The 20,046-nt window shown below is 59.6% G+C and overlaps 1 protein-coding gene across 1 annotated transcript; it reads right to left on the reverse strand.

Moving 5' to 3' along the window:
- Nucleotides 1-1,195: 1,195 nt before the first annotated feature.
- NCLIV_036810 (hypothetical protein) lies at nt 1,196-18,953 on the reverse strand (the record flags this gene model as incomplete). The annotated part of the gene is made up of 16 exons (XM_003883882.1): nt 1,196-2,384; nt 2,805-2,912; nt 3,241-5,491; nt 8,573-8,882; nt 9,083-9,474; nt 9,650-9,737; nt 10,156-10,305; nt 10,570-10,646; nt 10,837-11,287; nt 11,725-11,859; nt 12,294-12,487; nt 12,800-12,872; nt 13,191-14,467; nt 15,904-15,982; nt 16,437-16,577; nt 17,655-18,953. The coding sequence occupies 16 exons, from the start codon at nt 18,951-18,953 to the stop codon at nt 1,196-1,198; spliced, it is 8,214 nt and encodes a 2,737-aa protein (XP_003883931.1).
- Nucleotides 18,954-20,046: the final 1,093 nt, after the last annotated feature.

Consider the following 20,046-nt stretch of genomic DNA (forward strand, 5'->3'; position numbering starts at 1 on the left):
TGATGGTGTGGCGACGATCTGTTTTGTGGGTAAAGTCAGATTGGAGGTTCTGTGCTTGCTCCCGCATGAACTCCACCCCAGCCCCAACAAAAGAAACCGTATGGTGCCTGGGGCGCATGAGATCCTGACGTAAATGCCGCAAATGCATCCGTCGTTTGGAGCTTGTGCTCCGGCGCTGTGTGCTCAAACGAGTAAACTCTTCAGTCCCCTCGGAGTTGTCAGCTGGCTGGCGGGGTGTCTACGGCCCATGGTCCCAAATATCCCAGTTTTGAGTGAGCGCCTTGCTGCTCCGGCGTACTGGAGCTGTGCCGCCAATGAACAGCAGGCTGCGTGAAGGCAACGACGAACAGCAAGATTCTCCTGCACACACTTCTTGCCTGTGCAGTTTTCCCGTGTGTCCACGGAAGGTTGTGTGATACCCTATTTCATACTGCTGGGACCTCTCCACTCGGGTGAAGCGGTTTGCCTGAAGGGAGCAGTCGGAAAGCAGTCAACGCGGAGCTGTGTAATTCCTTAGTTGATGCGATGCGCCATGTGCACAATCGACGCCAGAGGGAGTCTGAAGACAACAGTCACTGGAGCCCCTTTGCCCATTTCTTTCAGGCTATATGTAGAAGCCGTGTATGGTTCCACACATTTGAACGACGAAGACCAGAGAGCGAGAGCTGGACGGTTCACAGGTCTTGCGACGGCAACTCTCTTTGAACTTGGCATATACGCTAGACTTTTTCACGCCATGGAACACGCAACCACATCGTCAGCCGGGTTCTTCGGCTGATTCTACGAACGGCAAGTGGGCCACACCTGACACACGCAGGAGGGTGAAGCATGGGGAACGGCGGTTAAGATACGGAGTGACAGCATCGGGTGTCCGTGTTTCCAGATTTGTTCTCTTGATGACTAATTAGCCTGTCCTGATGGGTTCCACAAATGCGGGAAAGAAACGCTGCTTCTGAAACCTCTGATTTGTTGAGCTGCGGTGACTCTCGATGCTAGTCAACGGTGAGCCGGGAAGCGAATGATCACATGCAGTGCATTCCGTTAGACGCGGTGTGCTTTCCAGTGACGTTTGCAGAAAAAAGCTTAACGGCCTCGCTCATGTCCGGCAACAACAGCAACAGAGAAATCAGCGTGCAGTTGTCACCGTCCATTCCAAAAGTTTGTACCCCGCGGGACGGGGTGATGATAGAGCTATCTACACAGCGGAAGTTGAAATTAGGTATCGTTCACCTTCGTGTGTCGCTCTCGTTTGCTCTCCACAGTCTTTTTCCGAGGAAGAGACCAAAGTCGAGGAGCGCTCTGCCGAAGGTTCGTCGCGTGTCGGCACTTCTCCGGAGGGCCCCTCCATATCACGAATGAGCAGCAGATCAATGGTATACAATAACACTCGCTCCTCTGGTTTGAGAAGAGAACCGGGAAGTACGATTCGTTGGGTGATCAGACTCTGCGTGGCACGGTAGACTTCTTCTTGCACCGTCGACGACCGACAGTCCGACACGTCCGTCTTTTCGTGGTTCATGTCCAGCAGACCCACGATAATTTGAGCGCATCTCAGGAACGGATCGACAGCCTGAGATTGCAGCCGCAAGCTCCGTGCTCGCTTATCCATCCACATAGTCCAGAGCACCAACGCACTCATCAAACACTGGCGCCGAGCCGGGCGGTCCAGGCGCCATCCTTCCTGCCTGGCTGCTGAAGCCACTCCGTCGGCGATCTGGAACAACAGCGGAGCATCCAGTTCCGAGATCTCTCTCTCTCTGCGGGATATTGCCAGACTTGTTCGTGAGGCGTACGACCAGAAGGTTGTGGCGAAGAGGGCGAGTGACAAATTCCGCGCGGTTCCATTCCACTGGACCCGGTCATCGCCTTCCGCGGGTGTCCGGTGCATGAACTCCTGCGTGGAAGGAGGGCTCTGACAGTTTGGTTCGTCTCCTACGTGCTCCGAATCATGGCGCTTCTCTATAGACTGGCGAAACCCCAGCGAACGCCCAGCAGCATCGTCCGACGGCCCTTGCCTTGATTTCGACATTGGCTGCGCGGCTGGGTCACTTTGTAGCTCTCTACGATTCAGCGCTGCGCCGACGCTGTTCGAAACGCCTTCGCTGTGTCGACCTGTATCCATCGAAGAAGGATCAGTTCCGCTCTCGCTGCACATCCCGGCAATCAACTCCAGGAGTCCAAGGAATCCGGATGTCTGACAAACCGGGCTTTCCAGTTTTACCAGACTGTGGGCCAAGCAACACAGCAGTCCGACTGGCGCCGGCTCCTCGTCTGTTAGACGAACGTCGTTTTCTTCCCGAACGGAGGCTCTCCAACTGGATGAATGCCTCGCTTTCTGACAACGCACAAAGTGTTGTAGACGTTCGCTGATAGCGTCCGACGAGCTGCAAAGACACAATTGCAAAATCCGTGGTGACAGCACCTGGACGAACACAATAAGGATCTCAGAACAGCTTGTCCTGGCACCTGATCCCGTCGGCAGTGTATCTGAGGCGATTCCAGAGAAAGTCCTGTAGGGCGATAAAACGTGCGGTGTTTGCCGTGGCGCACACCCCAGTCAGGCCTGACGCGGGGCTGCCACAAAACATATGGGCATGTGTACCCACAACAAAGGTTTCGATTTGAAGGGACCTCCAACAGCACGTGGGGTCCGTAAATTGCAGGAAACACACAAAGCGCTATTTATCGCCGCTTTGTTGTGTAGGGAAAGTCTCCGCGCACCTGTGTGCCCCAGCGAATCGGCTTCACGGCACTCGTGGACACCCAAAAGGCACCAAACCCGCGAAAAAGAAGACGCAGCTTACCGTGGAGACAGCTGGAAGCGGAGCCGACTGAATGCATTCAGAGTCAGGGTGAGCTCGTGAATGGTGAAACGCGAGAGCCTCCCTGGCTGTCCAAGGTCCGCATCTGCCCTATCCCCCGTACACACACACACACGCAAATGCCGAGGCCAACCTCATCGCATTGTGGGATGTGCAAAGGTTCTGTCGATCCCGCTCTGCGTCAGGCGCTTGTCTCTGTTGCCGACGGGGACCCGCTAGGCGAAGCTGTCTGCCGCCGCGCATGGGACATGCGGCATCCAGGGGTTCGCCTTTCACAAGGGGGGGGAACGTGGGCATTGTAGAGAGCGACGGACAGGTTGGCAGCGAGTGCTAACACAAGGGTGAAGTCCGGAGACTGAAACCTCGTCTAGGCACGCACAAAGCGACGACGACAGGACCCAAGAAGCGGAGGACTTACGCACGAAGAGTGCCGAGGTGTATAAGTTCCATCCTGCTCATGGCGTTCAGGATCATCGCCATGTCCCGGGGTTGCATTACAGACCATGAACCGCCAGAGGATTCAGCGTCCGTTGTGGCTGAGCCCGCTGGCCTGTGTGGCGTTTCTCTCCCTGCGAGGTGGTCACACAGCTCTGAGAGCAGACGCGTCGCCATCGCTGACACGTCCGCGGATATCCACGAGCTTTGACTGCACGACGATCCACGCCTTCCCCCGCGATACGAGAAACCGCCAGCTGACGAACGCAGACGGTCCTCAGGATTCCCTGGCACGTGGGAGCCGGTTTCGTGCTCCGCCTGCTCGAGTTGCCGCACGCTGCGAGCCGAAGGGACTTGCCCGTGAGACCCAGCAACCGAACGCGCCTCTGTCGACGATGCATATTCCAGTCGACCGCTGGCGCTAGACGTCTGTCGCGCACCTTCCTTCCACCTTAATCCCCCAAGTCGTTCTTCATCGCGTGTGGACGAAAGACAAGACTCATCCGCGCCGGGGGCCTTGAACTCCAGGGACGACGCGTCCAGAAATGCGGGTAGCGCATGCCAAAACAGCGCCACGTACTTTGGGTCACAGGTGAACAAGAGCCGTTCGCCCGCCGCGAATACGGCTGAAATCAGACAGAGAGGCGGCAAACGCTGAAGACGGCTGCACGCATTCATGAGATCAATTATCTGTCTCTCTGCCAAGCTTTTCTCAACTGCGCCGACAGCCCCGCACACGGCGTCGAAGACCGCGCTTGCGAGAGGCTCCTGAGGCATGCGGGAGAGGATATCCAGCAGCCGGCAGATGGACCTTCCGTCCGACTGAAGACTTGCGGGGCCCTCCTCGTGTAGCCGACAAAGCACTGCATGCGCGAGTTCGCGAACAGGTCCAGAGGAAGGCCAGGCGGGAAAGGCGCCGGAAGTCTTCCAGCAAACAGTTTCGAGTGTTGCCAGCAGCATGACCGTGTCCACTGGCGTCAAGAAGGGAATCATCGCGCGTAAACGGGGGACGCACGCCGAAAACAGTGAATGGTGCCTGGCGCTCACTTTGCTAAATTCGCACAACGCAAGCACCAGGCTGGGGCCATCAAATTCGTCCAGCGTGTCCAGCATCCTGTCCTGGAGGAGGTCGAAGGTGTGGTGAATCTGCGCACGCGAGGCATGGCGGGCGCAGGCATTTGCGATTCGAGCAATGAATCGGGGCTTAAACGCCTCGGGGTGTCGGGACAGGCAGCTGGCTATGGCGGGGCAAAGACTTTCAAGGTACTCCGCATCCAGAGGCGAAGGCAGTTCCTTCGCAGACAAAGCAAGGTAAGTCAAGGTCCGTGCGGTGAAACGGCGTTCCTCCAGTTTTGTGCGTCTCTGGAGCACTTGCAGAGATTTTGGATCGATCAGTCTCAGCGACGCAAAAGCGCCAACCATATCGGCAAAGGCATACAACGGACACTTCTCGATGAGAGTCTCGACAATCTCCGCATCGCAGGCTCGTCGCCACCGTTGAGCTTCAACTTCGCCGCCACGGTAGCCGCCCGCCACGTGCAGGGATTCCCCTTCGTTCGTCCTCTTGAGTTCCACGTGGGGTGTCCGTGTCCTTCCAACGCAAACATCCAGCAGGCGTCGCGCATCTTTGGCCATTCCCACTGCCGCCAGGCAAGCAAGCGTTCGGCCGACGGAGTTCCGCCAAGAGAGACGCGCGCGCGGGTCGAAAGGGACTTGCGCTATCCGCTTTAGGGCACAGGTGGCAGCGACCGAAAAGGCGTGTTCAACCTGGTCGGGGACAGGTTCTCTTTCCGTGTTTGCTGCAAGACTCCGTCGAGGCCTGGCAAACTGAACCCCGGCAGATGAGAACGTGAGCGGCGACGCGTGGCGCTCAGACGGAGACAGTCCTCGACGCTCCGGAGGTCCACGCTCCGGCGCCTGTCCTGAGGTGTGCCCGGCGCGAACGAAGGAGCGGCATTCCGGAGCACTCGCCAGTCTGTGCTCGGCGACGAGAGACACAATGAAGTTCCTGAGTCGCGCAGCTCTCTGGGCGGTCCACCTCACCTGCGCGCACAGAAACACAAACATCTGAAAAATGTCGTGGAAAACGCCGTGAGAGCGCCCCTGACAAAGGCCGCGCGTGAGAACCCTCTCGAGGGTTTGAGTGCTCTGGCACGACAGAGCAGCCCGAGCCTGGCGCGCGCCGCTCCGCCGCACTTTTTCTGGGGGATCGGAGAACGACGGCTTCAACGGTGCTGAAGAAAACAAACGGGGAGCGGAGAAAGACGGCTTCAACGGGCTCGACGTCGTATTCAAGAGCAACAACTCCATGCCCAGCATGCACCCGCCACCGGCGAGTGACTTCCACAGGCGCAAGCTGTGAACGGCAACAGAAGACAGGCGCTCACCGGCTGTGCTTGTAGAAGAGGCTCCATGGCGGTGTTCACCTGGAGGAGCTCTGCGAGGCTGTGAAGCGCCAGCGCATCGGCCAGAAAGCACAGGATCGACGCTCGCTTCAGTCGGGACAGAAACACGCGCGCGGGCCGCATACAAAGTAGGGCATAAAGGAGGACTGGAGCCTGTTGCCTACTCAGCCCTTCGCTGCGAGAAACGAAAAGATGCGCCTGTGGCCAGTACGCAGCTGAGCGGACCCGCACGCGGAACGATGAACCAGCCTACAGAACGAAAGTCCGCCATGCCGCTGCCTTGACGTGATTCGAACGCGAGACTGTGAGGCACAGGCGCGTAGCCGCTGGATCGCGCGTCGTCATGTCTAGAACGGGACAGAGCTGCCTGCAGCCACGGTAAAACGCGAACGGTCGAGCGTCACACGCCTGTTGTCCAGCTTTCCCAGAATTGATGGGTGCTTCAGTTCGCCGGTACTAGCGGGGCGCTTTCATGCAATGTCCTCTCAACGGGACTTTGTTCCAAACCTACGAAATCGACACGTGTTGCATGCAGCCGAAACTCCCGGTTGACAAGACAGCACACCGTCCGCAGACAGACTTTGGCGCCCCGTAAAAACACGGCGGGGGAGGTGTTGTGTAACCGGGACATTCCGGCACGATTTTATGGTACAAAATATCCCTCCTGTACCTCGGAAGTGAAAGAACCTGTCAACCGCTCGGTGGAAACGTTGCGCTAAAGCTGTGAACAGCGGAAAAACGCTGCCTGCTGGTATGCCAGCAGAGCCCGTCGCGTGTAGATCTCTCCGCTCGGGAGAGCACCCCTCAAATCCAACCCACTCGACAGCCCGCGCATGCGCTGGGGCCGTCGACTGAGAGATACGGTTCGCGGTAGGCAGTTAGTGTGGCTAGGAAAGAGAAAACAAGCTGCACAACCCTAGGTTTTTCTGCAGGATTTTGGGGTAGCGAGACTCTGTGTCCAAGCCGGTGCTGTGGAACGCTTAGGACTCAGAGCAGCAAAGCGAGGTTCACACTGCATTCGAGCTACAGCATCCCGCCCCTCCACAACAGAGCCCTCACTCTCCACCAGATGTGTGTTCACGCGTTTCCACTTTACCGTACCAAGAGCGGAAGTTTCCCAAAAAGCCAACTGGAAGGTTTTCACAGCTCGACTGTACACACAAAAGAAGGTCTGGGAATCCAAGTAGTCAGATGCAAGTCTCTACCCCGTTCTCTGGCCTTCTTGAGCATGACCTTTTTTTTCACGGTATGTGTGTGAGGCTCCCCTGGCGACCGACGCCTGCTGAGCCGGTGCGCTCGGCCGCTCTTTTTCCGTTACACATCTCCCCTTAGTTCCTCCCCCGGAGTGTCCGCAAAAATATATTTAATTATTCCACACCTGATACTTTGATTGGTGCAAAATACGCGTGCGGCGGGCGGGCGACTGGCTGTGTACCCTTCAAGGCTTCGATGCAGTTACTCCCGGCAGTTTCAAGAAACCAGCAGGCTGTGCACCCGCCAAACGCGTAGACCAGATCAGCTTGTTTGTGACAACGCTTGTCTCGCGGAGACGCTTTGGAGGCGAGTTACCGCAAACGGACGAGACTGGTACAGTTGTTGGTGCGGCAGATCAAGTAGAGCCGCCGGTGATGGGGGTTTGGCGTCGTTGCTCAACCGCATGCGTTCTAACATTGGATGCGTTGGCACGGAAACCTCCCAAAAGAACCTTGTGGGTTCTTGCCGTTTCGAAGCAAACAGGGGCACATATCCGAGCGTTTCATGCGCCCCACGTGGCCTGCCGCTTCACGAGAAGATTTGGAACCAGTATTAATATCGTCCGAGCTCAGTCTTTCTTCAACCCGGCCATGTTAAAGTGGTGGCTACGTGTTGCCCACAAAACAGAATTCCTGTTAACACAGCCTTCCCTCGGTTGCAGTCGTCAGTGCACAAAACAGGCAAGCGTTCCGCACTTTTCACCCTTCGGCAGCAGCTGCCAGCCCAGTCTCCCATTTCAAGAGGTTTTACCCCCATTGCGCGGCGGCTGTTCTCCGGTACATAAAAACGGTTGAAGCTTCGTTGCAGCGTACAGTGCAGAAAGTGTCGATCGAACTGCACACCAGCCGGCGAAGCGTGCTCAAGTTTGTTTGGCAGCGGAGTTTTACGGCCAACACGCGTCATCGGCCAAAAAACGCCCTCTTGACTGGGATCCCACAAATCGTCTGTCTCGACTTGAGACTCTTGCCAGTGTTGCACACGAGTTCCTCTCATCTGCTCGTTCTCTAGTTCCTCAGGTGCTGAATGGCTGCAGAACCGTTGTCACCAACCGAGCAAGACCGCCCGTTGAGCTGCCTGGTCTTTGCCCATTTTTTTCGCACGCCAGCGGCAAAACATTTTGCCCAAGGCCGTCTCCGTCGGAGCAAATCCCTGCTTAGAAAGCTTGGCCGCCCGCTCGAGTGGTCAAGCGCCACGGAGAGTCTCGCTACGCTCTGGCAACTAACACGGGGAAACTGAAACCAACGAACGGCATCCCGACTGCCGAGCTACGTTCCTCATTCACACTGAGAAAAACTCCGACGACAGCCTGAAGTTTGGAAGGTGACGTGCAGATTCGAAAAAACCATCCGCTCACGAGATGTACTAACACACTGTTCCCTGCCAAGCTGTTCGCGCGCGCTTGCCCTCGACACACGTTTACATCTGCCACGAAGGCTGCAGTTCCAAGTGTACCGCCCCGGGGTATGCGTTGTACGCTCTTGAACCCTTCACCCACTGGAAAGGTCGCGAACGAATGAAAACCCTTGCCTGACTCTGTTCCCTGAACGGCCCCGCGCTACGCGACATGTGTCTCCGACAGTTCCCTCCCCGCCCTTCACCGTCTGCCTCTCCCTGCGCCGTCTTCTTCGGAGCCTGCCGCTCCACGGCCTCTCTCACCTCCAGAGCCTCGTCGCTCCGGCCGCCAACCGCCGGGCGGGTGACCGCCCCGCCCTCGAGGCGGGGCGGTCACCCTGCCTGGCACATGCGCGGAAAACCCTCCCGCACGCCCCGAACCACTCCCTGGAGCTCCGGGGAATGCTTCGGACTGTCGAGGCGGAAGACCAAACATTCCGGGCGGCGGCTGCATGAAGCCTGGAGGTGGCAGAGCCACGTAGGGTGGCCCGAACGGCGGAAAGCCGGGAGCAGCGAGCGGCGGGAAGCACGGAGCCGGGAAGAAGGGAACGCCTGGAGGCGCGGCCATCATGGGCTGAAGGCAAGGCAACGCAGATACAGGCGAAAAAAGAGAGCGATGCGGCAAACGCTTCGCGTCCTTCAAGCGGAACTGTTCCACGCTTCAAACTACACATCCTGCCTAACCTGAGCCCCGAACAAACGCGGCAGGGGGGGGGGGGGGGGGTATTCGAAAACACACACGGACCCCTGGCTGCTGGCCTCCAGGTGGCTCACCGGTCCAGGCGGGAGTCCAAACGGCGGCACGGCCAGCGGCGTTCCAGCAGCTGGGCCGCCGGCGCCCGGCTGCGATTCGCGACTCTCTCCGTCGGCTGACAAGTCCGTCCCTGCGTCGCCGTCCTCGGCGGCTGTTCCTCGCGAAAGGCCTTCGCCCGGGATTCCTGCGCCTTTCGCCCGCCTGCCGTCGCTCGCGTGGAGTGCCGGCGCCGGAGACACCTGTGCGTCCGAGGAGATCGTGGGGACGGGAAGGAAAGAAAACGGCGCGATGGCAGCGAAGAGCTGCTTCGGGGGCTCGACGCGGACCGGCGGCGAACCTGGCGGCGGCGTCGCCGGCGCAGATGGAGGGCTCGGATACGCGTGCGGAGGTTTCACGTCGGAGAAGTCAAGCGCTGAAAAGAAACGCGAAAAGACGCATGCAGATGATGGGTATACAGAAAGCCTGCCTGCTGTATACGCCCACAGCTTCGGGTCTCGAGCCTTTCCACGTCTCCCTCTCTTCTCCCCTTCACGAATCCCAACAAAGAGGACTCAGGAACGATGCAAGTCGGGACGCTCTTCACTTACGCAGAGGCGTCGTGAACTTCATGGGCGCGTCGCGCCGCGGCGTGTGGTCTCCAGCTGCAGGCTTGGTCACGGTCAAGTTCCGCTCGCCCTACGAGGCATTGCATGCAGAGAGATAGTTGGCAAGCTCGAACTGCAGACGCCCTCCAGAGGGAGAAAACAAGCGAATCAAGTTTCGCCTGGGAAACATCGGCGGGAATCGGATTCACGTGGTTCTTTGTCGAGCTTTACACCCCCCGCCATCGACCGAGCTGGATATTTGCTAAGAAACGAAGGAAGTCGGGCGCCTGGAAGGGCCGCTGAAGTAGTGTTCGTACAGAACCGTCAGAAGCGAGAAAAGAGCTGTCTCTGCTGGACAGGGACGAGCACCAATGATGCGCGAAACGCGACGACGCAGTTGGCCGTTGCGCAGGAGTGCTCTCTGCCATAGAGGCCACAGATCTGGTGTTCAGCAGCCGTGTTGTGCTGCATGCGCTACGCGCCTCTCCCGTGAAGGCAGAGGCACTTACAGAGCCTGCCGCAGTGTAGCCGTCGATCTCTTTGTAGGTGTGCATCCGCCGACGTCGATCAAAGCTATCGGCTTCGGCCTTGCTCTGGCGAAGGCAAGCGAGATGCTCGGCAGCTTCATCTCCCTTCAGTTTCTCATTCTTCAGGGACGTCTGCAAACACCAACACCGATTATGTCGCAGAGTCCGTCGACCCTCTCAAAGCAGCCGAACCGTATTTATGAGGCAGATCACGCAAACACCAGTCGTTCCCACCTCTCCGCGTCGCGATGTCTGTGTCCCCCATCCTGCAATGCGGCCTCCCTCTTTTGCTCCGCCGAGAACGGCGAGCAGGACAGAGAGAGAGTCGCGGGCTGAGCGGCAGTGTGCAGCATTTTCTTCCCTTCTTCCTAGGCTCAGTCAGGAACGTACGCTCACTGCGTTTGGCGCGTCGAGACTGTTGAAGAAAACCATATCTGCAACTGCTTGCCGAGCAGGACAGAAATGCACGCGACCTGCAAACAACACCACGTTCACTCCCGGCTCTCCAGTAGAAGCTGGGGCAAGCGATCGCCTGCGCGGCTCCCCGCGAGACGCGCGCCTCCCCCAAGAAGAAGGAACGCGTTGTGCACCGCGAGGGCGGAAAAAGATAGTTTGCGCTAGGTTTTGAGGCTGGGCTCTTTCTTGCACTCAGACAAGACTTACGACCGCGATCATCCCCGGCTTTTCGGGCGCTGGGACCGGCGGCCTCCTGGACCTCGTCACAGTCTGCTGTCGGCGAGTACGTCCCTGCAATTTCAAGTCGTCTTCGCTTTTCCTTGTCTTCCAAGTTCCAACCGAGCTCCTCGAGAGACCGCAGCGCCTCCTCTACTCGCGCCCTTCGTTCCCCTCCCCCGGGAGCGCTCCGCTTCCCGTCTCGGCTCCGCAGGGCACGCTCGTCGCTCCTCCCGTTGATCACAGACTGGCTTGTCTCCGTTCCGTGTCCCTTGCCGGCGGCTCCCTGCCGGTCAGGAGCGGCGCCAGGCCGAGGCGGCGGGGGAGCAGCCGCGCGAGCGGAAAGGGAAGCTGGAGACCCTGACGAAGCGCGGCTTCCCGGCGGGGCTGCACTGCTGGGAACAGGTGTCCCAGCCGTGCTCTGCGCTTGTCCGTCGGAATGCTGGAGACCCGTCACACACACAAACAGTCGGAAAGCAACGCATCACGAGATGTGCGACGCCATGAAAAAGCGAACAAACATTCAGTGGGCTACGCTCCGTCCCGATGTCGGTCTGAACGGAAGGAACGCGGGCGATTTGTGGGCCCGACGCCTATTCGGCCTGGCTGCCTCTTCCCAAGCCGCCGCGTGTGCCATCCAGAGAACCAAAAGGCGATCACGGGAACGGCGACAGAGCCCTCACCCCGACGGAATCGGACTCAACAGGGGGCAGATGGCCTCTGCATGCAGTTTCCTGTGTCGATCGTGCGCCTCCAGGCGAGAGAGGGAGCGGTCTGCACTGGACGGGCGAACCCCTTATTCCCAGCATTCGATTCGTGAGACGTCCCGACACTCGCAGAAGAAAAAGGTTTGCAGTTCTGCGATCCGTGGCTCCTCACCTGCGCTGGAGCGAACATCGCTCTCCACTTGTCCAGCAGCTTCTCCGCCACGGCCGACACTTCCTCGCTGCAGGCTTCAAAGTCGCACTTTAACGTCTTCCTCCGCTGCGCCATCCCTCGAACGAGAAGGCCGATCTGAAGACAGTGCAAAGATTGCAGATCAGGCAGGCTAATCTTCTTTGTGAAACCCGCGGAGACGCCGTCCCTGCGGCGAATCGAAAAAGTCTTTTCTGTCCGGCATTCTACACGAAAAACGGGTGAGACTCTGCACGACAAGCAGCGTTGTTCGGCCTGGGGGTCTAGGAACCTTCACGAGAAAAAGCGTCCACCGGCTGGGGGCCGCATGCACGCCTTCTGGCTGCCCAGACGACATAGGGGGAGAAGGGCGAGGTGGCCTAGACGGCAATTGTGCATCGAGTTGATCCGTCGTTACACCTTGTAGACGCGACTTCCCGGTTAGATCTCCCTTGGAAAACAGATTCAATAAAGTATGGTAGACATTCAGCATTCCTCACTAACTGAGGATAAAACGGCAACTTTAAGGTTCCTGAACCTGCATCGGCAAGTACCTTGGCCTGGGCGATTTCCTGGCGAGTCGGCCGGAGGCGGTGGAGAAGCCTCAGCACAGAAATCAGCATTCCTTCGTGCTCTTCGACGCTTTCTGGAGTCACCGCGAGCGCTTCCGTCCATTCGCGCAGAAGAAGCAGTCCGCTGTTTCGCAGGAACTGAGGCAGAACCGCGTCCCTGGAACGCAAGAGGATGCCTGGGGCCACCGACGCATCGCACCAGAAACAGAAACCACATCAAACAGCGCAGCAAACAGTATTAAACCCAGACGGGCGTTCGCGCCCGGTAGCAGAAAGGAGTCGAGCGATTTTGGAACAGTCACCGCTGAAAAGCCGGCGCTTGCCAGAATCGCCGGAGTGCTCCAGGTAAGCTGGCGACGGGGTCTCGCCCAGCGGCGCCTTCTTTCTTTCGCGGCCTATGTGTGTGTGTAAATCCGGCGTCTATGAAAACACGTTTCGATGCAGTCACAGCGGCGCGCACGCAAGCGCCAGGAGTGCGCACGACTTACGAACGGCGTAGTGCTGCGCCCAAGGCTCGCCACATAGCTCCTTCATCGCCGTCACAAACATCGCGACACAGGCCTGTAGGCAAGCGTTCGGGAGGCAGGGAGAACCGCGGACACTTCGAGCTAGAGCAAAGACGACGTTCGCGAGAACGCCCGAAGCGCGCCAGGAGAAAAACGAGCCTAGTTTTTGCGACGCAGAGTCTAGAGCGAAGGCATCCCGTGGGAAGCCCCGAAGACCTGGCGCGAGTGCTTCCTTCGTCGCGACTGCGCGACGCAGGTGTAAAGCGCCTGGTCTTTGCTCCATCCTAGGAAGGTATCCTCTGCAAGCAGCGCATTCGCTCTGTGCGCTGACCTCTCTCACGTGCCTCGCTCGATCTTGAGTGGGGTAACGTACCTCCTTGAGCACCGGCAGTTTCTGTTCCTCGTCTTGCCTGCAGAATCTCTGAAAGCGGGCCTTCAACGCCGCGCGATCGGGAGGACCGCTCCCGCCTGTGCGCAGCGCCCCAGGAGCCCCACCGCCGATTGTTCGGGGCCGGTTCCCATGCTCAGCCGCGGAATCGGTCCGTTTCTTTCCGTCCCGCAGCGCCTTCCGCGCACTCGTCTCCTCCTCGCTGCTGGAGCTGCTCGCGCTGCTGCTGTCGCTGCTGCTGTCGCTGCTGCTTGAGGCGATCCGTGGCTTCCCGACTCGCGATCCCCCCGAGCCCGCGAGGCCTGCGGGGCCTCCCCGCAAGCGCGTTCTCGGCGCGGAGCCCCGCGCTCGGCCGGCGCCGAGCGGCGCGGCCTTCTCCAGGCCCCGACTTGTCGAGCCTTCCAGGCGTCTGAGCGCCGCCGGCCGAGGCGTCCACTTCTCCGGTCGCTGGTCCGCCGTGCCAAACATCGCACTCCGGTCTAGCGGCGCACCGGCCCTCGAAGCCACGCCCGGCCGACTGCTCCCGCCTCGGAGACCGCGGCGGCCTCGGCCCACTCCGCCGGCGCCGAGCTGCGGCGCGAGCGGACGGGTCGCGGCGCCTCGTCGATCCGGAGCCCGACTCGCGGCCGTCCCACTCTCTCCTCGCCGCACGCCGTCGTCGTCGCTGGCGGTGTATTGCGGCCGGACCTTCGCTCGGTCGAATGCGCTGACTTGGTCGGCGTACGCCCATCTCGAAGTCGAATGCGAGCGCCGCGAAGGTCCCTCGTCGTCGCTGCTGGATCTCGACGGCGCGTGGATAACGCAACAACAGCAGCAGTCTTGCTCCTTCAGCTGGGCCCGGAGATCGGCTGCAGCGCGCGTGTCTTCGGCCCGCGGTGCGCCTGTCTCGCTCGCGCCTGTCTCGCTCGCGTCCGCCGCCCTCTCAGCAGACGCCAAGAGCGGCGCAAAGATCAGGTTGAGGCACGTCCCCGAGCAGCACGGGGAGCAACACTCCCCCGCTTGCTCACGGCTCACGGCGTGGATGAGGTCATGCTTCGATGGAACGGTCGCGCGTGGCGGCTTTCCTGGCCGCGGGTACGGAGTTGTTCGCACCGACGGGTCCGGCATTTGGGCAGACTCGGACGGCTGCTTTGCTGCGTGCTCCACGGCCAGCTGGAGAAGTTCGCTCTCCGAGATCCGCGGCGGCGACAGCTCTCTCCCTGCAGTTGACCGTGACGCCTCCGTGAGGGAAGCCGCCAACCGCCTCGCCGCCAGTTTCTTGGCTGCAAACACAGCAACAAACACGGCCCGCAGACAAAAATTGGGGTCGAGAAGAACAGCACTGCCTGGAGTTCCTTCACACCGCACCGCTGTCTGGTCACCCCCCCCCCCCCCCAGCGTCCGCCTTCGGAGGGCCGGGATTTTGCCTGACGAAAAAGCCGCAGGCCTGGCACGGTCTCTCGACCCTCTTTTGTTGTGGGGCGACAGGCCGTTTCACCACCTCACATGCGCAGGTCTGGGCTCGCGCCTCGCTCCTCACAGTGAACCCCTTTTAACCTCGTCCAGCGCATGCAGCCAAATCAAAAGATAGGACCAGGCGAGAAGGCCTGCCTGCGTCCCTTGGGTCGCGGCAGCAGCACTCCACCCCAGAGAGCGGGAACTCGAGAGCTCAAAGCCCGAGCCGCCGACCGTTTCTGGTGCAGCTGTCGGCGAGTTGGACGCCGCCAGTCGCCTCTGAGAGAGGGCGAGAGGTTCCCTCCCGCCGAGGCACGCCGGGGACACCTGGCGAGTCTGTCGTGAAGCTGCGCACCTCAGGAACCCCCCGGGGAGTCCCACACGCGCCACTAACGAGCAGAAAGGAAGAGTCAGCTGAGCTAGTTCCACCTGAGCGAAGCTGAAGTTTCCAGGTCTGTCTTTCCTGCTGTGCATGCACAAATCCGCTAAACGTTTTTCTGGTAGGTGACCTTGAAACGCGTGGCCGCGGAGCGCCTCAGCTCTCTGTCCTTCGCGACAGCCAACCGTCAGACCCGCCCTGGAAAGCTACGCTCAAAAAATCGCTGTGTCTCCGATGCGAAGGAACAAGTGCACGTTGGGCGCTAACGTCCAAGACAGCACTTCTAGACTGTACAGCTACCACGGCTGCGGCGCTCCACACCGCTTCTGGGCCTGTATGGGCTCTTGTGGTGGAAGGCGGGAAGGGTAGGAGAGATCGGACGCCGAGATACGCAGTAGAAGAGATGCAGGTACTTGAGCAAAACGTCTACGAGCTATTTCCTGTGTCCACAGTGAACCTGGCGGCGTCTCCACAGTCACCTGCCCTAGATCGAAAGTGGTCCACGATTCGCTCTCTACTACTTCGAGAGCGGTTCTCTCTAAGTCGTCAAGACGAGAGGGGTTCCCTGTGGTCTGTCCACCGGCGCGGCATGTCGGTGCGTCTCCCACGTTGACTCAACAGCGTTTTGACCCTCAGTTTCCCAGTCGCCAGACGGGTACACAAGTCAGCTGGGGCAACTCGCAATGCGAAGAAGCAAGCGCAACGGCGGTCGAAGCTTGCGAAACCCGTCCTCGATTCCCTCCCGAGAGGCGCGCGCTACCGCGCAGATCCCTTTGTTAAGTGGGAACTCCGAACCTGATAGCCAGGACAGAAACTGGAAACTGTGTGACGCAACCAGTGAGCCCCAGAATCGTAAGCCTGCAGCGGGAAATGTGTTTGACGTACACTGAAGGGCGCCGGCGAGAAGCGAGGTCATGCCGACGCGTCGACGGGCACAGGCCGTCATGAGGCCAGTTGCAACACCCTGATTATCACACACACGCAGCACGCAGCCCACATGCGCACATCCGGAAACGACACACGCGCGTGTCCACTCTATAGACTGCACACTGCGTCAAGCTAGCGGTGCGTGGAGGGGGAACCGCCGCGTTTGCTGGGAGTTCAGCCGACTCGAGGACTCTAGGGCGGAAACTCGCGTTAAGCTCTCACAGCCACAAAACTGTACGCGATACGGATCCTGAAGAAACCGACACGTCTTCTCACGCGTCCTCGTTGGTGGGCTTGAAAGGGGACGACCGGACACCCGCCTTCTCGCTGCAGCTACGCCCGTCCCCGCCTGTGAAAGGCGGTCCACGCAATCTACAGTTCCACTTTTTGCTTTCTGTCAACGCACGTCGCTAACAGATCGGCCTCGCCCCCCTCGGCAGGGTAAGGACATCCCACCTGCGGAAGCCTGCGTCTTTTCTGGCGAAGCATACCTCGTTAGAGACGGGGTGAAGGCCGCCTTTTGAAAGCTGGTGGTCCAGAAGCTCTCGGGCATCCACAACTTGCTGCGTGTATAGAGTCCAAAGCTTCTTTGTGATCGCTTCTATGTACTGCTCGAGCTCCTGATTCGCTTCCTACACAGCATGCACGAGGCAGTCGGCGTACACAAAACGGTCAGCCTTCGCGTGCATGCGCGGGACTATTGCTGGAAGGCAGAAAAAGACGCAGCGCTAACCGCTCAGTCGGGAAGACTTTCACAGCCCGACACTCCTCGACGGACTCCGAAAAGTGGTGCCCCAACCCCAGAGGTCTCTCGCCTCTCGTAATGATGTCCAGGAGCGACAGCAGGCGCTTTGCACGAGGCGCTTGCCTATCGTGTCACTTTCAGGGTTTCTCCCCTGGCTCAGCATCTATCTGGATACCCGGAAGAAAGTAAGCCAGGCAGACAGCGTCTCCTGCGGCTCCTCACACTCTGAAACCCCGTCCGACGGGGCCAGCTGGAGGAACTGTTCCCGAGCAAAAATGTCCAGCGCCCCTGGAAATTCTGAGCATTCAGTGACGGTCAACTTGGGCACGCGCCAGCATCCCAACGGCGCAGCACACGTGTCGGCGCGTCTAGGGAGTGCTCCCTACAGACTCGAGACCAGTTCCTGTCGCGTGTGCGTTGGGGAAAAGGCAACGGAACCCAAAGACGCAGTCCCGAAGAGAAGCAGTCGGCTACACTGAGGCCTGCTATAGAGCAGCCTGAATCTCGGCCGAGCTGCAGAGGCGACTGCGTTGTCGAACAACGCTTCCGTTGACGCGCGCGCGAACGAGGCGCCGTGGGAGCACGCGTCAGGACACCGCAGCCACGCCTGCCCCTGGCGCAGCCCCAGAGGCGTCGCCGCTTCCACGATTCAAGACGAGGCATTCACGGGGAATGCAACGCCCGATTCCAGTCCGAGGCGACCTGCCCTGGAGCGACTGACAGACCGTTCTCTGAGTGGGTCATCGCCAACACAGTCTTCAGAGTGCCTTTCCCAGAATGCCGCAGACCGAGTCTCGAAGAGTCGAAAAGAAACGCGCAGCAACGCCAAAAACCCGCTGAAACGTGGACAAACGCTTCGTCCCACATCTCTCCACTGGTGCCTTTTTTGTGCAAAGGATCTCGAGACGCAGAGCGTCCGAGACAAGAGCGTAGCTGGAGAGCTGCGTAGGCGAGCGTCCCTTACCTCATCAGATTCGTCTTCTCCGGGCGCGGAGTCCCCACGTGCTTGTCTATCTACGGCTTTGGCTTTCTTCTCGCTGACAGCAGGCCGACCCACGCGCGCTTCGTCTTCTGCTTCGCTCGCGGAGGTCTGAGCAGATTGACTGCGCTGTTTCTTTGGTCCCTTTTGCGCAAGGAGAGGCTTCTTCGCGCCGCCTCCGAAGCTGCCGCCTTCGCGTGCCTTCTGTTTGCCTTTGACCGATTTTCCGGCGCCGTCCTCTTCGCCAGGCCTCTCTTTTCTCTTCTTCGGTGGTGTCCCGTCATTCCCGAGTGCATCCGTTTTCTTCTCGCCTCGCTTCTTCTTGGGGCGCAACAACGCATCCTCATCTGAGGAGTCCTCTGTCTCCTCGGCTCCGCGGTAGGCTTCAGCTGTCTCTGCTGCCTCATCCTTCCCGCCTGGGCCAGCGCTGCGCGGATCTTCTGCTCCTGCTGGCCTGCCGCCAGCTTCGGTCGCTAACGTCTGGCCTATCTCGCTCTTGCCTGCGGGAGTCGTCTTCCCATCGGCACTATGCACAGACAGTGGAGCGTGTGGACCGTGCGCGTCGAATCCCGCGTCAGACGCGTTCGAGCCTGACGCGTCATTTTTTTCGACCTTCGGCTCCAAAAGGTGCGAGGCCTCCGCGCCCCTCGCGCCGCCACAGTCGGCCGTGGAGTCCGCAGACGGCTCAGCGGCACCTCTCTTGAGTTCTATGTAACACCTGATGCCTGCCTTCCCTTCGCTGCCCGGCCTCTCGCTGTCGAAAGAAGTCTGCGCCGGCGTCTCTGCCGGGGCCGAGACGCAATCTGGAGGCCCCAGCGCAGTTTGCCGGGGCGGAAGGGAAGCAGAGACAGAAGAAACGGGGAGGGGAAACGTTTCTCGTTCCGGTCCCGCAACAGCCCGTGCGTCGCTGGGCGCACGAAGTGCTACAGACTCCCAGGCGGATGCAGTTAAAGACACATGAAGCGCGGACGGCTCTTCGAGCCGGGATGCGGGATGTGTCGCCGGAACAGTCCGGGAAGTGATATCAGCGTCCTGCACTGGAGATTTCGGGTCGGCTACGGGTGGAGCGAAAACATTTGTCGGGTTTTGTGGGGAAGACGGGGGCCCGACGTTGACTCCCCCGTCGCACGTATTTGCACCCTGCACTGCAGCTTCTGCTGTGGGGGAAGACTCCACAGGTTGCGGGGAGCCCGCGTTCGCCGCGAACGGCGCACCAGACGACGTGCGTTCTGCCTCCCTATCCCCCTCAAGAGAGGGAGAGGTGCCGACAACGGGGCTCGTCATACTCGAAAAAAGGTAACACGAGGACTGTGGGAGAGAGTTCACAAAGAGACAGGGAGCGCTCGTGATTGGTCAGACGACACTACGCAGACTCGCGTCGGGGACAGCAACGACACTTGGTGGGCACCAAAAGCGCCGGTGTTTCCTCCCTGACGCGCACCCCGTCGAAATGCAGAAAGGGGACGAGACGAGAAAGAAGATGTGCCCCGGGACGGCACGTGCGCCGACCCGATATGCCGGCTTCTCAGACTCACACGAAAGGCGAGTATGGGAAATTCGACGGGGTCAACGGGGCTCGAGCTGTCCACCGTTCGAGGGCGCGGCCGGGCAAAGATGGAAATGCAGTTCCTCTACAGAAAGAATGCATCCAGAGGCTGTCAGTTTACAGAGCTAACAAGGCATGGGACAGGCAACATTTTCTCTGGAGAGCACCAACACCCGCGGGAGGCTGCCGGCAGGGCTGCGCTCCCGGAATCCAGTCGCCGGCACAAAAAGTGGCTGTGTGCCTGTCGCCTCTCCCGAATGCGGTCCGCTGTCCTGGCTGGGCAACTGTGTTGCCGGTGCCTGTTTCGCCGTGCTGCAGAAACGTCCTCACTCAGCCCTCCTGTGTGGTTCTTTTGCCTGCGCGTGAGAGTGGAAGACACGCGAAGTGGAGCGCCTCTCGTTTACCGCATCTGCAGTGTCCCAGCTAGTCTATCAAAGACATGAGGCATGAACGTCTGCCGTTCAGTCGCAAGAGAGAGCGCCCGACGAAGACTACCCGAGAAGGGTGGTAAAGAAACACTGGCATAACCCGCCCTTCCTGTCACAAACCTAGGCATCGTCCGAAAGCATCGGCAGCCCACCCTGAAGAACGTGTGTACGTACACGCGAAGAGGCACGGAACCTCTCTTCCATTTTTCATTTCCGGAACGACACCTATCAAGTGTTGACGTTGGCTTTCTTCTGCCCCCTCGACTGCTGCGGACACGATCTGGGCTCACGAAAGTCTCCGAAATGCTCACTTTCGGTGGAACATCGCTGTTTATGACAAGGTGACACAGTGTGTGCTCATCCGCAGAGGCTAACACCCTCTGAGTGCTCCAGGGCGAAACGA

Source organism: Neospora caninum, chromosome VIII (genome assembly GCF_000208865.1).
Source record: "Neospora caninum Liverpool complete genome, chromosome VIII".
NCBI classification, from domain to species: domain Eukaryota; phylum Apicomplexa; class Conoidasida; order Eucoccidiorida; family Sarcocystidae; genus Neospora; species Neospora caninum.